The 22427-nt window shown below is 49.9% G+C and overlaps 9 protein-coding genes across 9 annotated transcripts; 3 read left to right on the top strand and 6 right to left on the bottom strand.

Moving 5' to 3' along the window:
* Nucleotides 1–285: 285 nt before the first annotated feature.
* On the bottom strand, nucleotides 286–4151 carry FSST1_008949 (SKI complex RNA helicase subunit SKI2; the record flags this gene model as incomplete). The annotated part of the gene is made up of 2 exons (XM_083225881.1): nucleotides 286–966; nucleotides 1020–4151. 2 exons carry the CDS (start codon nucleotides 4149–4151, stop codon nucleotides 286–288), a joined length of 3813 nt encoding a protein of 1270 aa, XP_083084910.1.
* Nucleotides 4152–4857: 706 nt separating this feature from the next.
* Nucleotides 4858–6081, bottom strand: FSST1_008948 (pyruvate dehydrogenase (acetyl-transferring) subunit E1 beta; the record flags this gene model as incomplete). Its single annotated transcript, XM_083225880.1, has 2 exons — nucleotides 4858–5616; nucleotides 5680–6081. The coding sequence occupies 2 exons, from the start codon at nucleotides 6079–6081 to the stop codon at nucleotides 4858–4860; spliced, it is 1161 nt and encodes a 386-aa protein (XP_083084909.1).
* Nucleotides 6082–7040: 959 nt separating this feature from the next.
* FSST1_008947 (sterol 24-C-methyltransferase) lies at nucleotides 7041–8392 on the bottom strand (the record flags this gene model as incomplete). The annotated part of the gene is made up of 4 exons (XM_083225879.1): nucleotides 7041–7616; nucleotides 7672–7993; nucleotides 8095–8129; nucleotides 8180–8392. The coding sequence occupies 4 exons, from the start codon at nucleotides 8390–8392 to the stop codon at nucleotides 7041–7043; spliced, it is 1146 nt and encodes a 381-aa protein (XP_083084908.1).
* A 1224-nt stretch (nucleotides 8393–9616) lies between these two features.
* Nucleotides 9617–10799, top strand: FSST1_008946 (Pre-mRNA-splicing factor ECM2; the record flags this gene model as incomplete). Its single annotated transcript, XM_083225878.1, has 2 exons — nucleotides 9617–9754; nucleotides 9822–10799. The coding sequence occupies 2 exons, from the start codon at nucleotides 9617–9619 to the stop codon at nucleotides 10797–10799; spliced, it is 1116 nt and encodes a 371-aa protein (XP_083084907.1).
* Nucleotides 10800–11055: 256 nt separating this feature from the next.
* Nucleotides 11056–11548, bottom strand: FSST1_008945 (LYR motif-containing protein; the record flags this gene model as incomplete). The annotated part of the gene is made up of 3 exons (XM_083225876.1): nucleotides 11056–11156; nucleotides 11216–11392; nucleotides 11482–11548. The coding sequence occupies 3 exons, from the start codon at nucleotides 11546–11548 to the stop codon at nucleotides 11056–11058; spliced, it is 345 nt and encodes a 114-aa protein (XP_083084906.1).
* A 490-nt stretch (nucleotides 11549–12038) lies between these two features.
* On the top strand, nucleotides 12039–13427 carry FSST1_008944 (DnaJ domain-containing protein; the record flags this gene model as incomplete). Its single annotated transcript, XM_083225875.1, has 2 exons — nucleotides 12039–12332; nucleotides 12387–13427. The coding sequence occupies 2 exons, from the start codon at nucleotides 12039–12041 to the stop codon at nucleotides 13425–13427; spliced, it is 1335 nt and encodes a 444-aa protein (XP_083084905.1).
* A 433-nt stretch (nucleotides 13428–13860) lies between these two features.
* FSST1_008943 (P-loop containing nucleoside triphosphate hydrolase protein) lies at nucleotides 13861–18238 on the bottom strand (the record flags this gene model as incomplete). Its single annotated transcript, XM_083225874.1, has 10 exons — nucleotides 13861–14839; nucleotides 14893–15422; nucleotides 15481–15647; nucleotides 15702–16269; nucleotides 16316–16471; nucleotides 16526–16952; nucleotides 17011–17609; nucleotides 17703–17757; nucleotides 17831–18018; nucleotides 18074–18238. The coding sequence occupies 10 exons, from the start codon at nucleotides 18236–18238 to the stop codon at nucleotides 13861–13863; spliced, it is 3834 nt and encodes a 1277-aa protein (XP_083084904.1).
* Nucleotides 18239–18911: 673 nt separating this feature from the next.
* Nucleotides 18912–21655, top strand: FSST1_008942 (uncharacterized protein; the record flags this gene model as incomplete). Its single annotated transcript, XM_083225873.1, has 8 exons — nucleotides 18912–18986; nucleotides 19210–19233; nucleotides 19311–19432; nucleotides 19542–19999; nucleotides 20053–20354; nucleotides 20414–20745; nucleotides 20795–21148; nucleotides 21205–21655. The coding sequence occupies 8 exons, from the start codon at nucleotides 18912–18914 to the stop codon at nucleotides 21653–21655; spliced, it is 2118 nt and encodes a 705-aa protein (XP_083084903.1).
* Nucleotides 21656–21731: 76 nt separating this feature from the next.
* Nucleotides 21732–22299, bottom strand: FSST1_008941 (C2H2-type zinc finger protein; the record flags this gene model as incomplete). Its single annotated transcript, XM_083225872.1, has 2 exons — nucleotides 21732–22241; nucleotides 22291–22299. 2 exons carry the CDS (start codon nucleotides 22297–22299, stop codon nucleotides 21732–21734), a joined length of 519 nt encoding a protein of 172 aa, XP_083084902.1.
* Between the last annotated feature and the right edge of the window lie 128 nt (nucleotides 22300–22427).

Below are 22427 nucleotides of genomic sequence, written 5' to 3'. Positions count from 1 at the left end.
GCAATCGATTCTTCAGAAAGGTGCCTTTTTTGGTTATGGTATGGCGTTTCGGGGTTTTCGGGAGGCGACACGAATTCATCTCTAATTTGAGAACAATGCGAATGTTTCAATGGTTACCGCACATCCGATAGGGCCACTTCTTCACATTTCACTTTGATTCATTATAACGTACATGACGGACACGCTGCTGAATTCTACAGTTCTCTCTGCCTCTATGATGCCTGTAGATATTACACCCATTGCAGACTCGACAAACACGGCGAATACCTCATCTTAATGCTGGTTTTACATGTAAAGACTTGCCACTGCCGTGATATCCCTCTTGATCATCTCCTGAGCCTGCTGCATCTTCTGATACAGTTCTGGATCACCCACAATTCTGGCCGCATTCTTCACTTCACGGCATGTCTCGTCTAGTCGTGTAATCGTTCGCACAATAGTGCCCTCCAAAACGTCGGTCAACCCGGTGATGTTCTTAAAGCTCATGCCCCGAGCCCATTCGTACACCACCTCCATGAGGCCGAATCGTGGTCGAGACACGAAATCGTTAGAGTCATCAGTAGATTGGATCACCTGCAATCGAGTTTGTACATCGTTGACCTTCTCGGAAATAGCGACAATGGTTTCTTTTCCACGCTCGAGGTTGCCAGTCAAAGACGGTTCCATGTCGGTCTTTTCTTGGAACACAAAGGCGGACAGGAGGGCGGCAATTTCAGCTGGTTCGTAGTCGGCAAGGACATTGTCGAGAATGAGCTCAGTAAGAACCAACTCATCACCGGAATGGATTTCACACGCAACCTTGCCTTTGAGCTGAATGCGAGTGGCGTCATCAATGAAACCAAGTTCTTTGAGCACTTGAACTCGCTGCTCGTAATCGGGCAGAAGCTGCAGATTTTGATCCGATAAAGATTGCTTCAGCTGAGAAATATGCTCCTTGATGAGCCATTCATCGTGGCACATGGCGAACTGTTATAATGATTAGTTCTATAAGTTAGTCGCACAGAAAGGTGTGAACATACATGCTTCAAAAACTCCGAGCACCTCTCAGCAGGCGAGTTCGATATCGTCTTAACCAAGTCAACCCTCGTCTCTACAATCTCCTGAAGCTGCAATTGCTTGATTCGAGACAGGTCCAGCTCTTCTAATCTATCATCCCATGAGCCACATAGTTCTTGCAAGCGATCCTTCGCTTGATGGTAGCCATCTCCACCCTGGAAGATCTCAGGGACGATGCCCTTTGTTACCCATCTTGTAAGGCATTCTACGTCGCTCAGCGGGACATGAAGGGTTTTTGTCTGCACCCGTTTCTTGCTCTTCGGGAGCTCGTGGAAGTATTTTCGGAATGCAGGAACGAATGGAAGCTGGTCGGTGGCATCGCGTCGGTCCCGAAGGGACTTGATGGCGCATATGTGGAGTGTTGGATCTTCCGACGTACCCTTATTACTAATTCCGTCTGCCAGAAGAATACCGACTGAACGGATGCCGTCCCAGTTAAACACCACGAGACGATGTTGGGAGAACATCCTTCGTCCTATAGGGATGGCCAGTAAGCCCTTATAGAGATCGAACGTGAGCTTTTTGAAGTCCTGAGAAGCTTGGTGGCATTCGTCCATTGAGACGTCACAGATCTCACACGAGTCTCGCTTGACTTTCGCCAGATCTGCTTGTGCTAGTTTCACATCCTTCTCATGCTCCGGAAGCAACTGCTGGGTGGCGTGTTCAGAGAAACTGCGCTTAATCATCTCTTCAATCTTCAATGCCTCTACTCGAAGGAGGTTCAGGATCATGTTGTATGTCAGCCGGAATTGCGAGCGTAGCTTTGAAGGTTCTCCTAAGATCATGTTGCGGAGGTCTGCGACGGGGGGTGCATCGTCGAGACCCCCCGGTGGTACAATGATGACGGATCCAACAGTGTCCAAACCACGACGGCCAGCTCGGCCTGCCATTTGAGTGTATTCTCCAGGCAGCAGATTTCGGAACGAATGTCCGTCATGTTTGCGGTATCCCGAGAAGACAACCGTGCGTGTGGGGAGGTTCAGGCCCATGGCGAACGTCTCGGTGGCAAACAGCACTTTCACTAGTGTCTGAGCAAAGAGGATTTCGACCAATTCTTTCACAATGGGCAACAGTCCACCATGATGAACAGCAATACCTCTGCTCAACAGCTCCCTCAGCCTGATAATCTGCGGAAGCTGCCTGTCATCTGGCTTCAGCCGCGCGACTGACCTTTCGATGATCATGTGAATATGGCTTTTCTCAGATGCTGTGCAGAAATCTTGGTTGCTAAGAGCATCGGCGTTCTCTTCACATCGCTTCTTCGAGAACACGAAGATACAGGCTGGAAGTAGGGTTTGCTTCTTGAGGTATTGAACGAGATGGACCCAGAGGTTCTTGTCCTGCGCAACAGATGTGAAGCCACCTGCATGACCGCCACGGCCCATATGACCAGGCGCATGACTTGCACGAGGTGGCCCTCCGCGACCACGCTGTTGGTTTCCTCCCCTTTGCTGGCCTCCGCCTCGCCCGCCTCGTTGAGGCCCTCCTCTTTGAGTACCGCCGCGTTGGTTGCCCCGAGGGTTACCTCCACGCGCAGCAACAGTAGTCTCTGTAGGCTTTTGCTTGTCCCTTCCCTGAATAGCAAAATGTGCATCTTTCCAGCCCTTTTCGATGAACTTCTTTTCCGAATCCACAATCTTATGGATGTCTTTCCCAGCCCAAAGGTAATGCTCAAGAGGCACGGGTCTCTTCGGGGTAGAGATAACGTAGATATCCTTCTGTTTCGTTCGACCAACCCACGAAGCGAATTCTTTAGTGTTCGGAACAGTCGCTGATAGTAGGATGAGTGACACGTGCTCAGGCAACATTATGATAACTTCTTCCCAGACAACACCGCGTTCGAAGTCGTTGACGTAATGGACTTCATCAAAGATAACGAACTCAACATCTCGAATGATATCAGCGCCCCGATAAAGCATGCTTCGAAGGATTTCCGTCGTCATGATCAGGCAGCTGGCCTCAGGGTTGATCTGAACATCGCCAGTGAGGATACCCACCTCATCAAATGTTTGTCGGAAATCGCGGAACTTTTGGTTGCTCAGCGCCTTGATCGGCGAGGTATAAATTGCTTTCGTCATATGCTTAGCAGCCAACGCAATCGCGTACTCTGCCACAACAGTTTTGCCAGCCGATGTATGCGCTGCAACAAAAACCGAATCGCCATTTTCTAAGTGATATACTGCTTCCTTTTGGAAAGTGTCGAGTTCAAATGGCCACTCTCTAGCCATATCAGGCACAAGCTCTCTGAAATTGGACATATCGTGGTTGATATCAACCATGTGCGCCCACTCGCGGCCAGCTTTGCGAGCACTCGAAGCTGCGAGGACTCCATGGGGCTCTAGAGCAGGGAATTCCACTGGCAAGATGCCGTCGATATCATCCCCATCTTCCACAGAGTCTGCATCCAGCTCTGGCGTAGCGGTATCTGGTGAAATCTCGTCACCCTCAGGACCAACCTTGGCTTCCTCGGGTTCCTCCTCAAGCACTTCCTTGATAGCATTTGCATCCTCTTGGCTGACACTTGCCTTTTTCTTTGCGAAGTCAATACCTCGACTCATTCCAGGTGCAATCTCCAACAGCCCGCCTTCGGCACCGAGTTGTATGACTCGTTCCAATTTGTTTCCAGTACTGCCTGGCTCTGCAATACCTCCTGTGTGTACGGAGTCCTCGAATGCTGCTGTCGCCTCAATGCCTTCAAGACCACCGGGTGCGAACGGGAAGAAGCCAGCAGCCCCTCTCACAAAGTCAGCGCGGTTCGCAGGTTTTCTCGAAAGACTAGTCGAATTCTTGGCTGTGGCACTGTTGGCAGGAACCGTAACGTTCTTGTAGCCTGTAACGCGACCTTCCAGTCCATGACGCTGAAATCTAGTAAGTGTTCGAGTGTGTGGTGGTGCAACTCTGTACAGAGATGTATAATCAGCCTCGAAGTCCCATCGCTGTTGTAGACGGTTCAGCCATTCTGGCGAGAACTCTGGTGAAGGCGAGAGGAGTAGCTCCTCTAGGCGACGCTTGAGTTCCTCAGGATCCTGGGTCGAAGGTTGTCGCTGGCCGATCTCTTGAGCTTCCCCCTCAAGAAGAGCATTTATAGCAGCCATACCAGCTGAGTTCTTACGACTTCAAATGTAATCAATGCCGTGTTGTTTTTCTTTTTCGTTATTATGCCAAGATCAAAGTGATGAAAGCTGCAAGTTAGAAATGCCCCACCATTGACGTTGGTGATTCTGACATTCATGGCGGGACATTCATGGCAGCTTATAGCTCCACTTCAACTACCCTGTACTAACCAACATGCGTTTGATGATCACTTGAGACATCGAAATTCGTTCACAGAAGGAACTCGAGATTTCTTTATTTGAGCGGCCTCATGGGTGAAACTCTTTACTTATCTGTGAGTGGGAATTTAGGAATTTATTCTATCATGGTGACATCACCACCATTTCTCGAAACATCTTTTGGCATTGCCCTGAATTAGGCAAATCACGACACTAATACTTCACCACCATTTAAAGCACATATGTGAATTTGTAGATCATTAATAAGACGGGTGCCGTGCCCTTAACATACATGGCAACACGCGATAAAATTACATTTCCTTTCCTTCCGCACGTCTATCAAAGGTAGTGTCCATCAAATACGCCAATCGGACCAGGTTTTCATCTGTGTCTCAATCCCGATGATCAGAACGAGCAGCGTAGGACACGCACTGCCACGCTGGGCACATAAACATGGGCGCTGTCCTGATGTGTGCAAGCAGCTGGACCGGATTCTTTCTCAGCACTCATTTCTCTCTCCTTTTTTTTCTTACAGACGAAGAACCTTGGCAGCGTAGTCCTCAATCAACTTCTCAGTAGGGAAGGACATCTCCTCCAGCTTCTGAGCATAAGGAGTAGGGACCTCGGCACCAGTGACTCGAGCAGCGGGAGCATCGAGATAGTCGAAACCGTACTCCATTGTCAAGGCAAGGATCTCAGATCCGACACCGAAGGCAGGGTAGCCAGACTCGACAGATAGAAGACGGTGTGTCTTCTTAACGGACTGGATGATGGTCTCAACATCAAGAGGCTTGATGGATCGCAGGTTGATGACCTCGGCTTCAACACCGTACTTCTTCTTGAGGTTCTCAGCGGCAATCAGAGACTGGCCAACAGTGCGGCTGAGGGACACGATGGTCAAGTCCTTGCCGGATCGCTCAATCTTGGCCTTGCCGAAGGGAATAACGAAGTCGTCCTTCTGGGCAGCCTCGGACATGGGGAAGCTCTGACCGTACATCAACTCGTTCTCGAGGACAACGACGGGGTTGGGGTCACGGATGGCGGCCTTCAAGAGACCCTTGGCATCCTCGGCACTCCAGGGAGAAACAACCTTGAGACCAGGAATACTGCCGTACCAGGCGGAGTAATCCTGGGAGTGCTGAGCGGCAACACCAGCAGCGAAACCGTTGGGACCACGGAAGGTGATGTTGCAGGGCTGGATACCGCCAGACATGTAGAGGGTCTTGGCGGCAGAGTTGATAACCTGATCGATAGCCTGCATGGCAAAGTTGAAGGTCATGAACTCACACTAACAAGGCAAAAGCGGTTAGAATGTGATTGAACATGACGAAGCAGGTGCTGAGATACTTACAACGGGGTGGAGACCACTGAGGGCAGCACCGACAGCGAGACCACAGAAACCAGATTCGGTGATGGGGGTGTCGATGACACGCTTGTCGCCGAAGCGGTCGAGAAGGCCCTTGGTCACCTTGTAGGCACCGTTGTATTGGGCAACCTCCTCTCCGAGAATGAAGACCTTCTCGTTCTGCTCGAGCTCCTCCGCGAGAGCCTCGTTGAGCGCATCTCGGACGGTGTACTCCTTGACGCCGGAGCTGTTGTCGGCGTAGGATCGGGTCTGGGCGGAACCGAAAACAACTGGTCGCGCAAGAGCAGCGCGGGTGATGGCAGACTGGGCAGCCGAAGGAGAAACGGGAGCACGGATAGCTCGAGTCGAAGCAGCGAGGCGAGCTGCGGGTCGAAGAATGCGAGACATGATGTGCGTTTGTTGAACAGCCAATTGACCCAAAGTCGAGAAGAGGACGGTAGATTGTCGACGAGGACGAGAGAAGGAAACGTCAAAGGCAAGAAGCTGCAGAGAACAAGCTTCTCGTAATTCCCGAGTCGTCGACTTTGACGTGGGAATTGAAAATGGTGATAAGCTGAAGTTGGTGTTGAGAAATGAACAAGTCGGGTTGAGAGAGGGAATTTCACCGAAGAACGCTTCTGCTGGCCAGCTCTCAGTTTTTTTTGGGGCCAGTCGGTACGTATCGTGCCGGAACTGCGAGGTACTTAAGCCCTCACCAAGTTTGGGTGACTAATGGAGTACCCGCTCTCCAAATCCCCCCGAGCGACCCTCCGTTAGTTCGGGCAGCTTTATCCCTCTTTACTCCCCGCCTACAGAAGTACAGCCAACGCTTCGAAAGACCCTTGCCATTGAGTGAGTGTAGCATTGTTTGGAAGGGGTAGATAGCCAACTAGACTAGTAGAAAGCGCCTATCAAAGCGCAGAGCGCATCCTTTGCGACCCATTCAGACAGTCTGTTGGGGGATCCAGGGAGAACATTGAGGGACCATTCTGAACCCACCCAAAGCATAGAAAAAACGTGTGCACCAATTGTTGTTCAATATGGGCGGTACCGGAGAAACAGAGGAACCGCATGTTCTTATCACATCAGCATCCGTTGATATAATGAATGGAGGCGGATGAACGACCGAAGTTATGAGTTATGAATAATCATGCTATCAACGACAAGAAAGATGAAATTGTATTGGTATGTGTTTATTACAATTATAAGCCAATATTGTCCCCAAACTCCTCTGCCTTCTGGGTCCTCTATATCCCGAGGCGTGCCACTTCATACGTATGTGCATCATCAGCCAGCATAATTTACTCCCTTTTTGACCCTCGTGAGGGATTGTTGTTTGGAAAATTTGTTATCATGAACCTGTCTGTTTACGCAGCAGGCTTGCGAGCCACCATGAGGTACATGGGGGTGAAGAGCTTGTCTCGGCCACCAGCGACCAGACAGTCAGCAGCAAGAGCCAAGCTGTCAGCAGTCTTCTTGGTTCCGGCAGGGGCAAGCTTAAAGGTCTCGAGGATACCAGCAAGACCGTGGGCGATGGTTCGACCCCAGGTGGTCATGCGCACGATAGTGAAGAAGTCACCGACAGTCTGGACGTAGCGAAGCTCACCAGCCAGAGGCCAGTACCAGGGGAGGGCGTCGGGACGATCCGCGAGATCCTCGTGGTGGAGCATCTCGAAGCCAGAGTCGTGGATGGCAGCAATACCCTCGGAGACCTTGCACATGTTGGAAATGCCATCACCCTGCTCGATACCCAATCGAATCTCACGGTGACGGAGGTTGTCATTGTCGTACTCGTCAGTCATGAGCCACTCGTACACACCAAAGACACCACCAGGCTTAAGAACACGGAAGATCTCGCTGTAGATGCCCTTGAGAGTGGGGGCGTGGACAGTAGCCTCGATGGCATAAACGGCATCAAAGCTGTTGTCAGGGAAAGACATTTGCTAATAACAGAATTAGCCTCCATCTAGGATACTAGGGTAACTGGAAACTACTAACCATGAAATCACCCTTGACAAACTCAAGCTGGTTTGACAGACCCTCCTTGAAGGCGTAGTGGGTGGCTCGTTCAATTTGGTAGTTGTTGTTGTTCAGGCCAGTAATGTGAGCACCTGTGAACTTGGCGATCTCACGGGCGGGACCACCCACACCGCAACCGACATCAAGAACCTTCATGCCGTCCTTGATACCAATCTGGTGGGCAAGGTAGTGCTCATGGCGGGCAATGGCCTGGTAAAAGGGCTCGCCCTGGGAGAATCGGCAGAAGTGGAAGGATTGGCCCCATCCGTATTCGTAGAGATCGGTAGCAAGGTTGTAGTAGCTGCGAGGTTCAAGTCAGTACTTGGCTTGATAAAACCCCGAGGCTTTTTGGTCACGACTCAGAAAGTCAAGGCAAACGAAGACAGAGATTATGTTACTTACTGTCGTGTCAGAGTAGCGTACTCGGCTTGACGGGCCTGACCGCTGCGTTAGTCACCGCTATGAAGGAATAGGAGGGGCATCTTACAGCTCGCTCCTCAGGAGTCTCGTTCTCTGCGGGCTTGTTGTCCCAGTGCTTGAAGTACTCATCAACAGCAGCCTGCTTAGCAGCACCGCCCTTGCGGAACATGGCAGCGACACCACCTCGGGCCTGGGCTGAGGTGCCGTGCATGGCCTTGTTGAAGTCGGCATCGCGCTGGTGATCCTCGCGCTCGAGGCCGGTGTTCGATGAGGCAACCATGTTGAATATGGTGTGAAGTGTTGAAATGAAGTGAAGTGAAGGCGAGAAAAGATAAACGAGAAGTCAAAGGACAAGAGGACAACAGGCGAATTGAAGATGTAGGGTTTGAAAAATCGAAACTTTGAGGGAACGGGTTGGCTTTAATGGTAAAAGGGTATGCAGACTTGACGGGTTGTACAGTAGCAACAAATTTCAGGGCCTCCCCTGAGCTGCACAAGGGTATCCAATCTCAATCGCGAATTGAGTAATATCCGTGCACTATACCTTATGAGTACTAGACCCCCTGTATATCGTTTAGGTTTGGGGTGATCGGAAAGAATACGACCAGAAGTAATAGTGCAGAGGATCAACTCCTCTCCACAATACCTCAAGACTTTATACATGTGATAAAGAAAGACATGGACTTTTCTCACGCTCCCTCTTATATCAAAGAGACTCTGACTTGCTTTTGCATGATGCAAACATAATTATCCTTGCAATTCTGTCGTCGCATTCGCCCCAGCCTGCGAATGGTTGGCGGTGAGTGTGCAGCTAACAGATAACAACGTAGATGCTCGGATAGTATGTACTGTCATTTTGCGAGAAATGATACGAATACGAAAGCGCCTACGAGAATAAGTTATCAGTAACAACAACACTGTTGAAATATCAAAAAGAACCAGAACGGGATATGTTCTAGTTAGGGTGATATTAACACTGCAAAAAATGTACCGAATTCCTTACCAGTTACAATGTGAGCTGTGGTTGGAATCGGTATCATGATGTCCTTCGTTTTCGTATAGATACCGAGTTGAGTTGATTGCTGCACACCTCAAGTCAGCACGAATCCTCATATCTACATACTAAGAGACAACAATGCAGTATGATCTTGGGTAAGCATAATGATGACAGTGTTTTCTAATAATCGATACATTCGTGATCCTTCTAGGTATCTTACCCATCCTGGTTTTGCTTGAGCTTACAAGTCTAACCACCCAACAGAGACGGTGCTTGTCAAGGTACAGGCTCTCCAAAAAGTTATGCCGATGCTTATCGATAAGCAGAACACGCTTGAGTAGGTATTCCTAGTGCTCAAATAGCGGCCAACTCCGGCATTGCAGTTTGTTCTGAGCCCATTCTGTATTACGTAAGGTGGCGGATGACCGAATTTCCACGCCTCAACGCCAAAAGTCATCAATGTTAGCTTGAAGCTTTCCTGCGCAACCATCCTTTCAAGTATCCGCCATGCCACCCCAGATCAAGCAAGATCTTAACCGTTCAGGATGGGAGACCACCGATTTCCCCTCCGTTTGCGAGACGTGTCTCCCCGAAAATCCTTACGTTAAAATGCTCAAAGAAGATTATGGTGCGGAATGCAAATTGGTACGTTGATCGGGCGGACCTCTTTCGTGTATTCGCATCAACACAAAGCTAACGTGATATATAATAGTGCACTAGGCCTTTCACTGTATTTGCTTGGAGCGCTACGCGCGCGAACGGTCGCAAGAAGCGAACCAACATTTGCCTGACGTGCGCGCGGCTCAAGAATTGCTGTCAGTGTTGTATGCTCGATCTTTCCTTTGGCCTTCCTATCGTCGTACGCGATGCTGCCCTCAAGATGGTTGCTCCCGGGCCCCAGTCCGACATCAATCGAGAATACTTCGCCCAAAATAACGAACAATTGATTGAGGAAGGAAAGGTTGGACAAGAGGAATACGAAAAGACAGACGAGAAGGCGCGTGAGCTGTTACGAAGACTCGCAAATAGTAAACCCTACTTCCGCAAAGGAAGGACTATCGAGGGGGGTGAAAGTTCCAAGAGCGGAAATGCAGCTGTTGGTGCTGGCCTTGGCGGACCTGGCCCTATTCGAACTCGAGATTCCAAGGCTGCCGCGGCTGCGGGAGCCAAACCAGGCGGTAAGGGTCGTCAGGTGTTCCCAAGTGCTGCTCAGTTGCCTCCGAGTCCGCGCGATTGGCTACCCCCTGCCGACAAGAGCATCATGTCGCTTTTCGTGACTGGCATCGAGGACGACCTACCCGAGTACAAGCTCAGAGATTTTTTCAAGGCGCACGGTAAGATCAAGAGCTTGGTCTGCTCACACATGTCACACTGCGCCTTTGTCAACTACGAAACTCGAGAGGCGGCTGAGAAAGCCGCAGAGGCATGCCAAGGTCGGGCTGTCATTGCTGGATGTCCGTTACGGGTTCGATGGGGACAACCAAAGGCAATCGGTACTATGGATAAAGAGCAAAGAAGTCAGATGCTGCGTGATGCCAGACAGCGCCAGGGAGGTTCTCAGGGTCAAGGCTCACGATCAGCGGATGGCGGTGGCGAGTCTACTGCCCGGCCTGCAGCTCTCCCTGCTCCTGTGGCAGCACCCCCTGGAGCTTCTGATACACCTGCCTACGCTGCTCTTTCTGGAGACTAGACGATGTCATGACCTCTTTTTTAATGTTGATCAAAGGTAGATAGATTGCCTGTCATGCTTTCGGAGTTTGGCGTTAGGAAAAGAGCATCATGGTAAGGTGGTCTTCAGCGAAAAGGATAATTGATCATGGCGGCTGGGAAATGCTCGAGATAGGTATAGATGGGAAGAAAAGTGCGGGAGTGGTCATTATTTTGTTTCACTTGTTCTTCCGGGTATCGTTACAGTAACAAATTGTACAATGGGACTAAGAGTCCTCTTATTTTTTACCACCGCCGCAGCAGCCTCCGATTGTGCCGTTGCCAGCTGTCTTGATAGACTCGTTGTCGCCTCGCTCGATGTCTTTGTGTATTCTCAGCTCTAAATTGCCAATGAGTCCTTTTCCGTGCTTGATAACATGAAGTCTATCCCGAACTTACTGTAAGAATCTTTGCCATCCTCTATTCTTCGACCCTGAACGACATTCTGGCGGAGGACCTTGGCAACCTCCTCGGCGTGCTTGATCGCCGCAGGAGCATCAGACGCATCGATCGTGGCCTTTTGGCGGAATTCATTGCGGATCTGGATCTGAGCTGCAGACATGACAGGAGCGTCGCCTAAAACGCCAAACAGTCAGTATAGCCGAGACGTTGAACTGCCTCAACAGGAGCAAAATGTCCCGTTCGGTTCTGGCTTGGTTGCATACCTTGGAAAGCAATGCGCGCCGCGCGCATAAGGTGTCGGTAAGCATTGAGAGCCGGGACGGTAGTCATTTTGGCCCTTTGAAGATTGTGAAAAGTCGAAAACTCCGAGACTTGGGATTCACAGCAATTCGTGAGTCTATCGTGCTGGGGAATTATCCGAGGTCGTCAAATATGGCTTTCAAATCGAGAGAGAAAAAAGCACAGTCCAACTTCAATTGGATTGGATGGATGCTTCCAGCGTCCTTAACGGTTCAGCGGAGTTCATTCATTAGTGGGCCACAGGCTTGCCAGCACTATCTTAGGTATGCAGCACAACCCCCCAGGGTATCTAATTCCGGAACCGCCCAGGGCACCGTCTTACCGCAATCTAGCCCGTCCATGGTATAATCGAGATTCTGTACCAATGGAAGGATGCCCGGGGCTATGGAGGATTTACCCCGCCAATAATGTTCATGGTGGGGGAAGTCGATGTAGCGCCATTGAAAAAAATTATTGCAGAGAAAAAAACTGACGGGTTTTTTCTCTCCATCAACATCAAACTCACACATCACATCACATAATGGCTTCTGTGGCTACTGTGACACTCCCCCTTCCCGCCCTTCCAAGCGGCTGGGCTGCTGATAAGGACTTCAAGGCTGTTGGCAAGCTTTCTGAGGCTACTCAGCGAAGCATCGAGCCTGTCGGCCCTCACTTCCTCGCCCACGCTCGACGAGCCCGTCACAAGCGTACTTTCTCTGAGGATGACCGCATCCAGGCCCAAGAGAGCGCCAAGAATGTCGAAGATGGCGACGTCAGCGACGAGAGCGAGCCTGAGGACCCCATGATGCTTCAGCGTGAGGCCAAGGACTGGAAGGTACGTAATTATCGATATGCACCTCAGCACTTTTATTAACGCATATACCTCTAGACCCAGGACCACTACAAGATCCTCGGCATCTCCAAGTACCGCTGGAGGGCCACTGAGGACCAGATCAAGAAGGCCCACCGCAAGAAGGTTCTCAAGCACCACCCCGATAAGAAGGCTGCCCAAGGTCGTGTCGACGACGATCAGTTCTTTAAGTGTATCCAGAAGGCCACCGACGTCCTCCTTGACCCCATCAAGCGCCGCCAGTTTGACTCCGTTGATGAGGAGGCTGAAGTCGAACCCCCCACCAAGAAGCAGCTCCAGAAGGCCGACTACTACAAGGCGTGGAGCAAGGTCTTCAAGTCCGAGGCTCGCTTCTCCAAGACTCACCCCGTCCCCTCCTTTGGAAGTGCCGACGCCACCAAGGAGCAGGTCGAGGACTTTTACAACTTCTGGTACAACTTCGACAGCTGGCGAACTTTCGAGTACCTCGATGAGGATGTTCCTGATGACAACGAGAACCGTGACCAGAAGCGACACCAGGAGCGCAAGAACACTAACGCTCGCAAGAAGAGAAAGGCCGAGGACAATGCTCGTCTCCGCAAGTTGCTAGACGATGCTTCAGCTGGAGATGAGCGTATTAAGCGATTCCGACAGGAAGCCAACGCTTCTAAGAACAAGAAGCGTCTCGAACGTGAGGCCGCTGAGAAGAAGGCCAAGGAGGAGGCCCAGGCTGCCAAGGAAGCTGAGGAGAAGGCTGCCAAGGAGGCTGAAGAGAAGGCCAAGGCCGATCGTGATTCTTCCAAGAAGGCTAAGGAGGCTGCCAAGAACGCTGTCAAGAAGAACAAGCGTGTGCTCAAGGGATCCGTCAAGGACGCCAACTACTTCGCTGCCGGCGAGCCCACACCTGCTGATATCGACTCTGTTCTTAATGATGTCGAGACCATTCAGGGCAAGATTGACCCCGATGAGATTGCTGCCCTTGCTGGCAAGCTCAACGGCCTCAAAGTTGCCGACGAGATCAAGGCTGTCTGGAGCGGCGAGACCAAGAGGCTTGTCGAGGCTGGCAAGCTCAAGGATGGTGACATCAAGGTTTTGGCTTAAGTGATGCGTTTAATGTGACTGGGGAAACGTTTGGGATTGTCATGATAGGCTCCAGATAAAATAGAAATGAGGTTATGGATTCTAGATTAAGATGAGACGAACTATAGACGATGGTTGGACTATGTCATGATTACCATCATAGTTACATGCCTTGTTCCCTCCTTTGAGATCGTGCGTACCCGTTTGTGTGACAAGCTCCATCATGGTGGCTACTGAGATATAGATTCTATTTGTCCCAACCCTATGGGATTTGGTCTATGAAGAATATTACAAGAGTCTATCGATATATGCTGAAAATGCCACAGCTATGGCTAAGTTAAGACCAGATGAGAAGAGATGACGCACCAAAACCTAGAACAAACCGATATCCGCTGCCATGTGATCAAAACATTGAAGGTTTAGTCCTCTCAAACCCCGACGCACTTCTGAAGCATCATGCCTCTCTATCTAGAGATTGGCCCAAAACCATTTCATAGTACAAACCCCTCTTGGCAACAAGATCTTCGTGTCTCCCTCTCTCGACGACTTTCCCACCAGAAAATACGCAGATGGTATCCGCCTCCCGGATTGTGCTTAGTCGATGTGCGACAGCGACTGTCGTCCTTCCCTCGGCTGCTCGATCCAGCGCCTCCTTGACTACCTTCTCGCTCTCTGCGTCAAGGGCACTGGTGGCTTCGTCGAGAAGTAACAAACGGGGTTTGCGAACAAGAGCGCGGGCAATAGCGATGCGTTGGCGTTGGCCACCTGAGAGCGAGAGTCCTTGGTTGCCACAAGAAGTGGCGAGGCCTTCGGGAAGAGAGGACACAAAATCATAGACATTGGCTTGTTTGCAAGCCTCGATGATGTCGTCGTCAGGCGGATTGCCCTCTTCGATACCGAGGGATATGTTGTCTCGGATCGAACCTTGATACAGAACCGGCTCCTGTTGAACAAGAGCGATGTCTCGTCTATGCAATCGCCTATCTTTTGTGCTGATATCTTGACTTTCCGCCATTATCATGCCACTGGTTGGATCGTAAAACCGCTCAAGTAGTGCAATCATAGTCGATTTGCCACATCCAGATGCCCCAACGAGAGCTACCATCTTGCCAGGTTCGATGCTGATGTCCACACCTCGAAGCACCGGCAGTTTAGGTCGACGAGGATACGCAAAGGCGAGGTCTTGGCAAGAAACGTCGATGCCCTTCCCATTCGGGTTCTTCTCACAGCTAGGCTCATTCCCTATGTCATCGTGAAGCACCTTTTGGCGTCGAAGCTCGAATATGTAATTGATCGCTGTCCGTGCTTTTGTGATACTCGTAGTGTACTGGAATAGCATTGCTGATGTTTCTCCCGAGAAGACGACGGCGATGAAAATTACATAGAATTGATCAGTGGTATACTCACCAGTAGAAACAAGACGCCCGCCATACCTGTGGTCACCTGTCAGTGTTGTCTCAACCATTCGCGAGCAAGTGATACATACCAAAAGCCGAGTGCCATGGCGAGGAAAGATGCTGACTGGCTGAAGGAGTAAAACAACATCTTCCAACCCAGGCTTCCGATCGCCTCTTTTGCAAGACCTTCGAGGGCATTGCTATAACGCTCAATGACAGCTCGTTCCAACGCTAGCGAGGAAACAGTCCGTATGCCCAGTACAGCTTCTGAAGCCAAACCGCTGCTTTTGGCGAATCTTCCAGCAGTATCGTCATCAAACTTGTATTCAAGTCGGATTCTGACATATCCCGAGCCAACTAGCACTGGTAGGGCGGCAAGTGTAAGGACTAGGCCCAGCTTATAGCCGTAGGCGATCGCAAGTACGGAGCTTGATAGAACTGTAACTATGTTGATCATGATGAGTGATAAATTCATGGACAGTAATTCCTGGAGACTAGTGGGCTCAGCGGCCAGTCGTGAGACAAGGGCACCAGTTCCGCGGTCCGGGTCGTCGAAGAAGCTCATGTCTTGTCGGAGAGTGTTATCAAAAAGCTCACTTCTATATACCGTCATTATATACTGAAGAAAATTAGCCAAAAAGGGATGATGGAGGCAGGTGAGTAGACAAATTACTTACTTGACCGATCTCGTTGCAGACCCAGCCAGCCACGGCGTATATGACAAAGTTGGCGAGTGCGACCACAAAGAACATTAACGAAAAGAAGTTCGCATCGCTAACATCTATAGTCTCGAATGCCTTCATGGTTCTCGAGAAGAGAATAGCGAGTGCTGGATACGTGGCGCCTGAAGTAGTGTAAGTAAGCTTTTCCCCCTTCTAGACGTGGACAAACAACTCACCTCCCAAGATAGAAATGATGACTAGAATGAAACCGGAGAACCATAGAGGTCTCTGTTCTCTGATCACAAGCCATAGTCCTTTCAAAAGTCCGTAGTTAATTGCGTCGTTTTGTGTGATATCCGCTACAGCATGCTGAGAAGCGCGGGACAAGACAGGATCAAGACGAGCACCTGTCTCGTCTTTCACTGTATCTCCACCCTCATCATCTAGAGATACACTGCCCTTTCCAAGGTCCTGTAAGCGGACTAAACGCGAGTATGTGCCGCCTTGTTGGAGGAGTTCGTCGTGGGAGCCTTGTTCGATTGTTTCGCCCTTGGCCATGACGATGATGTTGTCGGCATCACGAATTGTAGACAGTCGGTGCGCGATAACGATCATTGTTCGACCTTTGGCGACATTATTGAGAGCTTGCTGTACGATCTTTTCGGCATTGGGGTCTAGAGCACTAGTAGCTTCATCCAACATCAAAACCTTGGGGTTAGAAATGATGCTACGAGCGATAACTACACGTTGTTTCTGGCCACCGGACAACGACGCTCCCCTTTCGCCTATCCAAGTATCGTAGCCCTGGGAGAAGTCAGTGGAGGACAAAAAAGATAGGAGACGAACATACCTTGGGCAGCGTCTCGATGAAGTCGTGAGCGTAGGCGGATTTAGAGGCTTCGATGACCATTCTTTGCTTCTCATCTTCCGGAAGATCGGCCATGGACGTACCAGTCAAACCATCGACGACATTCTGATAAATGGTACCACTAAATAAAGTTGGTTCCTAAACAGAAGTTAGCAGTTACTAGGTATTTGACATTAGATGCTTCATGCATACCTGCTGAACCATTCTGATATTTGTCCGCAACCACTGTATGTTTAAATTCTCAACCGGGTGTCCATCGAGTGTAATCAACCCACTGATTGGCATATACCATCGTTCCAATAGTCCAAATACAGTGCTCTTTCCGGATCCACTGGCACCTACAAGCGCCGTGGTCCGATCAGCAGGAATGTCGAGATCCAGTGATCGAAGAATCGTCACGTTAGAACGGGAAGGGTAGGCAAAATTGACCCCGCGGAATTGGATATTGCCTTTGAAATCGGGTATAGTCTCGCCGTTTTGGGATAGCGGATCGATTTGCGACCTGCGGTCAATCATTCCGAACATCTCTTGCGCAGCAGCAGTGGCTTTGGAGATGGCTATTGTCTGGGGTGCAATCTGAGTAAGTGCTGTAGCAGCAACGAGAATAGCAAAGATGACACTATGAGGTTCAAAGTTAGTCAAATCATCCTAGGCAGAAACATGTCAAAAACACTCACGTTACGACGGTGCCTGGCTGCGTAATCTCACCCTCGGAGTACATCCTCATCCCCTGCCAAAAGGCCAGGCCATAACCTGCAAAGATACAAAAGAACTCAGTGGGGAATAGAATCATGTACACCCAAGACTTCTTGTGGCCAATTCTCCTTGCTTCTTGGAGCGTGCTTGTAAATCGGTCTGACAGCTTTGGGAAGGCCCAGAAAGCGTGGGCTGTACGAATAGTCGAAAAAGCCTCCTCAGCCAAGGAACTAGACCTCGAGTAGACGTCAAACATTGCATACTCGTAGCCAGTATCGATAGCTACGCAGATGATGGTGACGACGAGATTCACTGGGATGATGGCGAGTACGATGAGAGTGAGCTTCCATTGGACTGCGAACGCCACGATGAAGGCAGAAACGAAGGTCGAAAGGGCTGCAATGGTAATACCAAACTTTTCAGAGATTCCTTGGTTGATGAGGTTTCCATTGGTCGTGATCTGCCCGGGGATTGAAGAAGCGGGAGAATCAAAGAACGAGACCTCTTGGCGAAGAGTGCTCCTGACAAAGTCAACGCGAAGCGATTTTGTCGTGTTGATGGCAGCGATGGAAACAAGTATCTGGGCACGCATCTGATCAGCACCACATGGACTCGAAGACCACTACCTACTAACCTATGCATGTAACTTGAGGGGTGGGTGGGAGGTACTTACTGTCCATATATATGTCAGAACAAATTTCGCAATAAAAAGATAGACAAAGTACAAGCTATAAGCAAAACAATGGTCAGTTTAGGTGTCCAACCCTGGGAGCGCACCGCACAATTGATAGAAGGCCGCACCTGTACTTGCTGACCTCAGTTCGGTACCCAGCAGGTGATAATGATCCAGTAGCAAAATCGGTAAAAACATTGATGAATTTTCCAAAAACAAAATCCATCAGGGGCAAAATTGTGCCTGCAGCAACCATGCAGACAAATGCGACACCATTGAGGATCCATCCTAAGCGATCGTTGTAAGTAAAGACGCGCTAAGATACATTGTTAGCGTTAGCTATAAGAGACATTCAAGTAAAAAGAAGTTACCAAATAATATTTGAAGCTTGTATCCTTCTTTTCTTCTTTTGTATCGCCACCGCCATCACTCTCGCCCTTGTCTCCAAGTGTAACCGTCATTGTGCTGTTTGGCTGTTCTGTTGATACTCCTTCGGTCTTGGAAGACGAATTGCCAATTGGGCCCTCTTGTCTCATTGCATACCCCAGGATTGTCGACTGGGAAACGACTATAGAGGTAGCTATGTAATTGAAAACGGACAAACGTCAAGACTTTTAAAGAAAGAAAGGATGCCTCTTGGCGTTGACGTTGGACGCATCCCGCGCGATACGATTCAGCCAATGAGCTTACACAGGCATCAGACACCAATGGGTTTAGGAGAGAGTCTAAGACCGGGGCAATTATTCAGCCGTCTGTGGTTAATTTCGACTACCTCGTTGCTCTTTGCAGGAAGAGAGTTGAAGGTCAGATTGAGTTTATTGGTGGGCTTTGTTTGTGACTAACTAACTCTAACCTAGGTACTAAAGTACTAGGTACCAACGAACACGAAAAAGAACTTGAACCCGATTTGGTGATGGATCAAGTATTGACTTTCCATGCAGCCACATATGTTTTGACAAGCCACAATTCGGTACCTGACATTTTGTTATCGGTCCCCGCGCTTTCCGAACCCTCCTTACCTTTCTTCTATCCCAACATAGTACGATATTCTCTTTCATCTCCTGTTCCTGTTCCGCGTCGTCAGCACCCAAATTCCAGTATTTTTCCCCAATTACGAAAAAGAGGGAATATTAGCTGCTCGTTTATTTGCCTCATTTCCCATCTCGACGTCATTCATTGGCCACGTCAAGATACATACATTCATTCGTTATGGATCAATCCAGTACTGGCCCGGGATTCACCAACAACGGACCCGCGGCTCCCGATGACTCTACACGGCGTGCGGTAAGTGACATTTTCCACATTAGGCGTTCTTCACGGACCGACATAGTTGCCGCTTGTACTGCAATGGACCTGTTCTGTTGTTTGCGAGACCCCATTGCTTTTGCTTCGGTTTGGGCGCATATGCCACAAACTTGAATGCATGCATGTATCATGTACCCATACATGCATGGGTCTAGTTGCTTGTCCAGTATCACAACTACTAACTAAATATCTCGTGAATCAGTGTGATCAGTGTCGTATGCGCAAGGTAAGCATATCCCATAGGTGCCATCACAAAATAACGTAGTCTGTGTGCTTTGTATCAATAACACTCGTATGGAATAGATCCGATGCGATAAAGACTGGCCTTGCTCCAACTGTCGCACTGCCAAACGCTCTTGCACATCCACCGGTGTCGGTCAGAGACCTAAAGAGCCCAGGCAACGAGTGCTCATCTCGTCTCAATAGTCGGTTACCCCGTATCCTCTTGACTCCAAGAAACCTGCATCGTCTCTGCCATGTCTATTTGCAAGCAGGCCATACCACTTGCTAACCGGTGACTTGCGCCTCCTTCAGTGAGCGCAAGATCGATCAGATCGAAGTCCGCCTAGCTAACATAGAAAACCTTCTCCGCGACCTCTCTCAGCGCCCCACCTCAACACCAGGTAGCAATGTTTATCTCCCCGTAACCCCTACAGCCTTTGCTGGTCTAGATGCCAACGCTGCCTCGACAGTCGGCTTTGAAAGCTCTGATGATGAATCTGCACTGGGCGGCGATTCTGTGATTGCCCAGCAAACCACGTTTGCTAGCGAACTTCTTGAGCATGCCGTAGAGCGTACCTCATTGCACGATGTCAGCCCCAAGATGTGGGAAGCCCTTGCCAACCTAAGACAGATAGCCGAACTCCAGAGTCGACAATCCATCAGCCATGGCCCCAGGTTTCCATTGCAACAGCCATTGCCACCGGGTGGCCTGGGCCAGCTCAAGATGCCTCCTATGGATATCGTTGTCTCTATGCTGAAGCGAGCCAGGGGTATGTGCGAAAACATCTGTTCTTCAAACCGTCTGCTCACCAACCAATTCTAGCTTCTCCTCCGGGGCTCTTTACATTCGTGTGTTATTTCGTAGGCATTAGTGACTTCTCAAACCTTTGTCGAATGGTCTACTTCCCTACTGAAGACTTTACTGATGCTACATTTATCATTGTCAACGTTGGGCTCTATTATTTGTTTCTCGAACAACATTCATTGGCCACAGACAACAAGGCCCTCAAGGACGAGTTTGCCTCGCACCTTTACACAAGCCGAGTCAACTTGGAAACAGGACTGGCAAACATGTCTCTCTTCATGTCGGTTAAGATCGAGACGGTCCAAGCTCTGTTGTTGGGGGTGAGGAAGCGTTTTCTTGTGATGAGAAGTATCAGAACAGACGCTAACAGAACCATCAGACGTTGTACGCCATTGATGTGTGTAGACCCTCGGTGGCCTGGCACCTTAATAGTGCTGCCGCACAAATGTGCCAGACTGCAGGTTTTCACCGCAAAGACCACTCCGTTCGCAATCCGGAAGAAGCTAGTATCAGGGCAATTCTCTTCTGGTACATTTACACGACAGATAAAGCATTGGCAATCAGACTTGGGCGTGCCCCTCTTATCCAGGATTGGGAAATTGACATCCCACGCACCTTTCACTTTGAGGGCGTATTGAGCCTTGAAACCAAAGCTGTTGCAGCCATGTGGCTCAGCGCTGCAACGCTCCAAGGCCAAGTATATGAGCAGCTGTAAGTGTTATAACATTCGTCTTTGGCTGTTCTTGCTAATCGGAATCAGCTTTTGCCCAGCAGCACTAGCTCAGCCTCCTGCTGTTATTGCTGAGAGGGCTCGGATGCTAGCAGCAAAGTGTCGAGAGGTAGAGGCGCAGGCGTACGAGAGCCGAGGAATGGCCATTGCCTCGCTCGAGAAAATAGGAGCATCGCCTCTTGTCGATATTCACGTCAAGGGTGACGAAGTCCAGCTATTATCAACCATGACACTCATCTACCGAGCGATCCCAGCCCCCGAAGGCTCCTCCAGCAGGTTCTGTGACGAGTGTATCGAGACCGCACGAAGGGCAACACATACGCATCTCTCTTGTATGGAACTGGTGCGGAAGGATCCTCATGCGAGAAACATCTATGTCCATTGGTATGTTCACAATAACAATTATTCCTGAGCTCCGAGTACATCTGACACTGTGGTAGGAACCTGGTATTGACTCCATTCGCCCCCTTCTTCGTTCTGTTCTGCTATGTCATAGAGACATCATCGGCAGAGGACCTGCGTCTCTTGTGTGACTTCAGCACATCAATTGGCGAGACCAGTGACGCTTCGGAAACCATGCAAAAACTATCACGGCTATGCCAAGTCATGAGCAATGTCGCGGCACTTTATGTCGAGGCCAAGTCGCAACAGCAAGAAGATCAAACAATGGTGCCAATCGGAGACGAGTTTGACGTGTATCTGAGCCAACTTGGCTTCATGCCTGTAATGGACCCAAACATCAACACCGCCAGCGGTGACCCTAATGCTGCATTTCCGGATAACTCGCAGGTGGCGCAAATGGCAGACTGGATGTCTGGAAGCCGCAACTTGCTTGGGTTGTTGGAACAGGATATATCTCAAATAGGCGGTCCCCAGTGGCCACCAATGTGAAGGGTGAAGGGCAGGCCCAATAGATAGAGATGTATTAGCGCAACGTTATCATTCAGTGTTCCGAGTGTCGCAAGATCTAGTTCGTAGGAAACCGCGGATTGTAAACCTCGTAGCCTTCTTCTTCGGTGTCGCTTTCTGGCGAGAGGTTTTTCTGGAGACCAGGGTTGATAGGAACAGGCTCAAACGCGTTGGTCGGCTTGAGGTTCTCAATGATTGATGGTGTTGATCCCGACCCGCTACTTTCGACTTTGGTGAAAGCACTCTTGAAGCCACTCTTCTTAAAACCGCCTTTCTTGAACCCTCCGGCTCCGGCTCCTGTACTCGCAGCAGCTTCCTGGCCGGGGAGCTTGATGCTAATGAGACCATCCGCTTTGGCCTCTGCCTTACGCGCACGTGAGCCAGCATTGGGGTCACGAACCATGGCTTTCATATCCTTAAGGCGCTGTTTGTGACTATGGTCATAACTGCCGAGATGAGCTTCATAGTCGTTCATCCTCGAATAGCCTTTGGAGCAGAGCTGACAGTAGAAAGACTTTTGCGCTTCCCGCGCAGCCGCAGTCTGTGCTGCTGGAAGTGTTTGGTGTCGCTAAAGACGCGTTAGTAAGAGGGCGATGATCGTGTTGCTTGAGGCTTACTGGAGGCATGTTTCGTTGCTTGATGTTCTCTTCAAGCGCGTATGGTGGATTTGCTATAAGGAAGATGTGGATCTCATCGACTGGTGAAAGTTTGATCGGGAAAGATTGAGCAGTGACCCAGCGCCTGGGTACCTACT

This window comes from Fusarium sambucinum, chromosome II (genome assembly GCF_050947815.1).
Source record: "Fusarium sambucinum isolate potato_lamoka chromosome II, whole genome shotgun sequence".
In the NCBI taxonomy this organism is placed as follows: domain Eukaryota; kingdom Fungi; phylum Ascomycota; class Sordariomycetes; order Hypocreales; family Nectriaceae; genus Fusarium; species Fusarium sambucinum.
This window is presented reverse-complemented; position numbering and strand designations above follow the sequence as displayed.